This window comes from Neopelma chrysocephalum, unplaced genomic scaffold, assembly GCF_003984885.1.
Source record: "Neopelma chrysocephalum unplaced genomic scaffold, ASM398488v2 Primary Assembly neopelma1_361, whole genome shotgun sequence".
Taxonomy (NCBI): domain Eukaryota; kingdom Metazoa; phylum Chordata; class Aves; order Passeriformes; family Pipridae; genus Neopelma; species Neopelma chrysocephalum.
In genome coordinates, this window is record NW_020898025.1 from 461,398 (window position 1) to 466,799 (window position 5,402).

At 42.4% G+C, this 5,402-nt stretch overlaps 1 protein-coding gene across 1 annotated transcript in view; it reads left to right on the top strand.

The window, feature by feature from the left end:
• CLIC4 (chloride intracellular channel 4) overlaps positions 1–4,649 on the top strand; it is a 28,626-nt gene extending 23,977 nt beyond the window's left edge. Inside the window, exon 5 of the mRNA XM_027705972.1 lies at positions 798–4,649. Within this exon, the coding sequence (XP_027561773.1) occupies positions 798–962 (165 nt within the window). The 3' untranslated portion in view covers positions 963–4,649. The remainder of the gene's footprint in view (positions 1–797) is intronic.
• Positions 4,650–5,402: the final 753 nt, after the last annotated feature.

Here is a 5,402-nt window from a genome sequence, read left to right on the forward strand (position 1 = left end):
CTGTGTGGGACATTCCAGAGCCCAGCTAATTCCAGCTGTGTGGGACATTCTAGAGCTCATAATCCCAATTCTGTGGCATTCTAGAGCCCAACTAATTCTAACTGTTTGTAGACTCCCATGCAAGTTTAACTACAGCATTAACAGTACCTGAAGCAAGATTTGGGTTGTGCACAAGGGCTTTGGGGCTGCAGCACTGGGTTCAGTGGAGGTGTGAACCTGTAGGCAGAGGATGAACTGGCAGACCCCAAACCCCTCTTGCTGCCCTGACCCCCCTGGGCACAGTCAGTTTGCAGTGCTCAGATCAGTGAGGTGGAAGAAGGAAGGTGGAGATCAGGTGAGCAGCTGAAGGTTGAGCTCAGGTGTCTGCTCACTCCTGTAGGGAAAACTGCCCTGTGTGCAGCCAAGGAAATGGCACAACGTGAAATAAAAGGATTGTATTAAAAAAAAAAGTTGGAAGTCCGGGAAGAGGTGGCCTGGGATAACCAGAGGAGTGCAGGTGTGTCTGTAGGACTGTGGTTTGGTTTCTCTCCCTGTCTCCAGGGATCTGTGTCAGGTCTGTACTGCAGATGGAGCCACAGATCAGCTTCTGCCTGGGTGCAGGAGCGTTTCCTTGGCTGAGGACAAACCCAAAGGGAGCTGCCAGGGTCGGGCTGTTCCCTGAGGAACAGCTTCTGTTGGCTTTAGGAATGTCTCTGAGTGTCCTGCTTGGAAGGACAACCTCACAAGAGGGTGACCAACAAGGGAAAAGTGCTTTAAGTGGAAGGATGCAAATTCATAACCTGATTCTTTCGCTTTAGGTGGTGGCCAAAAAGTACCGCAACTTTGAGATTCCCAAGGAAATGACAGGGATCTGGAGATACCTGACGAATGCTTACAGCAGGGATGAGTTCACCAACACCTGTCCTGGAGACAAAGAAATCGAAATAGCTTACAGTGATGTAGCCAAGAGACTCACCAAGTAATCAGCACTTGCTGAAGGATGACTTCCTGCATATTCCATAACAATGCTTCTAACAGACTGCTCCTTCCACATAAGATATAGCAATTTTTTTTTGCATGAACTCGCAGTTATTCAAAGTTACAGTGGATAGACCAGGTACAGTAATTACCTAAAGTTTGCAGGGTTAATTATAGGCTTGTTTTTCCTTACCTCCTTTGAATATCATTAATGCAGTCGTGTTGCACTGGGGGAACTCTGGATTCTTCAGTGTGAAGGATTGTTTTGCCCCTGTTGCTTTCCTCTGTAAACATTTGGTCCCTGTCCATGAATTGGTTTAGGACACTGTCTCGCTGTATGGTACAAGGAATATTTATGTATTTTGGAATTTATTGCTTTTCCAGAAGATCTGTACACAGTTGTCATACCTGTGACACGTTGAACTGTACCTGCTTGTCTATCCTATTTACATAGAGAAGGGAACTTATTATCCAAAAGAGCCATTTGCAGAATATATGGAAATTTTTTTTTTTTTTAATTAGAAAAAACAACCTCTTGGATTTGAAGTCACGGTAGTGGTTGAGAATGGACTCAATGTGGAACTTGGATTTGAAGGACCTCAGCATCAGGGAAGTTGGAATTTAGGCTTGAGTGCTGTAGCAGGAAGTTCAAAGTTCAGAGTTGGTTTTTAGTTGTGTCTTCAAGAGCTTGATGAGATTCAAACACCTACTTCTGTCCCGAATTCTGAGCTGCAGCAGACAAATACTTGTCAGGATGCCCTTGGCCATCAGGAAACAGCAGAATTGGAAGCTGCCATCTGTTCACCTGAAAAATTGCAAGTGGTTTCTTTTTGGTAGTTAAGAGCCTTTGTTTTGTATAGGTCTTTTTGGTGATATTTACTTAAAAAAAACAAACCCTGTTCTGTCATAAACCAAGTCCATGTAAACTGTAGTGTCCTAGTTGGGAACGTGTGAATAGCAGTGCAATGATTAGTGATGCAAAATGACCTGAGAGCCATGAAATGGGAACCTTTGGGGAACTTTTTATATGCTCTTTCTTTCCTGAAGAAAGCTAAAGTGACCTTGAAAGAGAACATTTGCCTTAAATTTTAGTATGCAGGTTGGTTTGTTCTTTTTTTTTTTTTCCTGAAAGGAAATCTGTTGGTGACTTTAGTAAAGAAGGGGGTGTGTGGAATCCAGTCCTTTCCATTGAATTTATCCCAATTGCTTGGGTGTGCACCCAGACTGCAGTTTTGCATGATCATAATCATTGCACTACTATACAGAACCTTTTTACAGCAACGCTGAGGAATAGCACTACACTTTTTTTAAAAGCAATTTTCAAATATTTCTAAACCAGGGAATAGTTTTCTTGTTTAAAATTAATGAGTTTGACGCATGAAATGAACTGTTAGGTTATTTTTAAAAGACCATCATAAACAACTCCAAAGAATGCTAGACTTATATGCCTATTTTTTTGTAAAGATACTTTTATATTTAACTGATTTTAGAAGCTGGAAAGTGCTATTCCTGCTAGGTTGTTCTTGGAATATTTAACATTCTGCAATAACGTGGAAAATGCTCACATAAACACTTTTATACACTAATTTTTTTGGTAAGCACTGGCTTTCTGAAAACCAGCCTGACTTTTACAGGCGTCCTGCTTTTGCTACTTTATATACCCATGGAGTTAGTTTGACATAGAAGAGGTAGAGAACCAGATCCATATTTGTATACATGGCTTGTGGTGCCTTGTCTTGCCTTCCTAGAGCTAGAATTCCAATATAAAGGCAGTTAGTAAATCCTGTTACTTGTCTTTCAAAGGCAACTGTGTTAGATACACTTAGTCCCTGTTCTGATTTATTGCAGAGGTGTTTAGGCACAGAAAGGAAATGCTGCAGAGTGACCTGGTTAGGGAAACCTAAACTGTAGCCTTTTAATAATCACTGTATTCTAATGTCACGTTCTCCTCCTGAATAAAGTTTCTCAGCCATAATAATCCTCTGTAGGGGCTCAGTCTTTGCTACAACGTGACATCTAGAAAAATCTTTTTTATTTAGATAACAACATTTTTAGTGACTATAGAGGGTAAAAAACCAAACTCCCCAGCCCTCATTGGTTTGGTGCTCTTTGCTATCATAGCTCACCTTTAAAAACAAAACTGTAGGAAGCAACGTGACTGTGGGCATGTCTTTAAAGTTATTAACTCTCCTTTAAAACAAACCAGATGAGGTGGCCCTTGGAAGTTGCAGGAATGGAGGTTTAGGAGCCCTTTTCCAAGCAGATTAGTGGTGCACAGGCCCTGGGGGGGTGTGAGCACCAAACTCTTGGATGCAGTTTCTGGGGTGCAGCTGCTGCAAACAAATCCCCAGCTCCTTAAACACCGGTTGTCCCGTAGAGATAATAAATCCTCTCTGCTTTTTAGGCAATCTCCAAACCATTGTAGCTCGTTCTCCTCAGTGTTTTAACGATTGTTGTCTGAGAGCTTGTAAACAAAGGCAGAGCTCTGGCTGTAACTAATGCGTTTCTTATCTCGGCCCGGGGGAGCCTTTCCCTGGGAGGTGGAATCCCGGGTTGTGAGGGCTGGTAACTGTCCCGTGTGAGAGCACTCGCTGTCCCTCGGGCTTCCTGCTGGCACAGTTTTGTTGTGGCAGGAGCTGCCCAGCCCCTCCTGGCTTCGGGAGAGCCCAGGAATGTCCTGGAGAGGAGCTGCTCTCACCTCCGGAGGTGATCCCTGCAGAGCACTGGGGGAAGGCTCAGCGTCTGGTGTGGGCAGAGCACTTTCATCTGGCCCCAATCACCAGCTCCACATTAATTAAAAAAAGCCCTTTCATAACTATGTAAATTCTTGACTTCTGTCAACTTGTTTACAATCTGATCTTTAAATGCATTTTTAATTTCATCAAACAGCAATTAATCTGCCCCCTGTTTAAATTTAAAATGCTGCTTCAAGCCCCTTCTACAATTTAAAAACAGCAGTTACCCTTTCAAGTTGGCATTCCAGTTTGCAAGTTGGTTGCATGTATTAGCATGCTGAATAACTTACTTTATTCTCAAGCTGAAATATGCTTAAATTCGCATTAAAACAGGTGACTTGTGTATTTCCTGAACACAAAGGGAAAATCCATCATCTGCACCCTGTTTTTGTGTGTGGGAGAACAGATTATCCTATATATGCATGAGTAGGGTGTTTTTTTTCCCCTTAACAAAGCTTTCCTTCTCCAAGAGATCCCTTCTGTGGAAGAGCTGCCTGTTGAACAAGAGGCATGTGAACTTCTGGAGCAATTCCATGATCTCCAAAGGTTCCCTGTCCTCCTCTTCCCTGCTGTTCCCCGTGGATGTCCCACACGCACAGTCCCGGCCTCATAGCATTTTTTTTTCCCCCCCCCATTTGCATTTTCCCATAAAATTGCTGTTTTTTTCCACAGTGGGCATGTCTGGACCGATTGAGAGCTGCGTGCAGCTCCATGATAAGAAGAGAGATGTAATCAAATTTTTATGCTAAAGCAGCAAATTAGCATTTGGTATCAAAGGAGCACAGACATGAATAAGTGGAAGATGCTCGAGCCAAACCCGCTGATGCCTATCTGGGCGCAGAACAAAAAGTGGCGAAGCACAGTCAACTTTGTTGTGCTCTTTGCCACTCAGAACTACCTGAACACGTCCAATTAATATTTTCAGGAGGAGGCTTTATCCCAAGTGAAAAAAAAAAATACTTCATCTGCCTCAGAACCTGTGCCACCAACTCCTGACGCTTCGCTGCTGGAGGAGGTGGGAGCAGAGTTGGGATCCCGAGGATCGGAGCGTTGTTTGCAGAAATACTTGAAGAGTTGATACAATTTATTGTAGTTTGCTTGTGTCTTTCACTCTCTGGAACATCTTTTACAGATATACCAGTATACTGCTGGCAGCTATTGTTAAATAAAATTATATTTTCACTACCAAGCAGATCTTTCTCTTATTTCTGAAGACTACGTGTGTCCTCTACGACTGCAGTGTGGTACTGAACTATACAATACACCTTTGCAGTAATTATAATCTCCTTCAGGGTTGTTGTTTTTTCGGTGATGGTGTGATTTCAGGCAGAATACATGTTATTTCTAACATAACTTGCTGTTGTGCCCCTTAAAGTCAGAACTTTTTTAAAACCGAGTTGAGAAATAATGACTCCTAAGGAAATTATGAAAAGTGTGATTTCATTCAGATTTTAAGTGGCAACTCTTCAGAACAAATCCTGGTAGCCTGTTTACCTACAGAATACAGGTTTGCAGAGTTAACCTGGGAAACTTGATTAAAAAAACACCAAAATTCTCATGTTTGGTTCAACTTGTTTCCACCCAGATAACCCATTAAATGGCCATTCCATGAGTTGAGACTGGATTGATCCCACCTACAGAATCTGTGGATTTATTCTGAGTTTCAGACGTGTTTCTTTACTTTCTTTTCCTTTCAAATATGTCTCAACC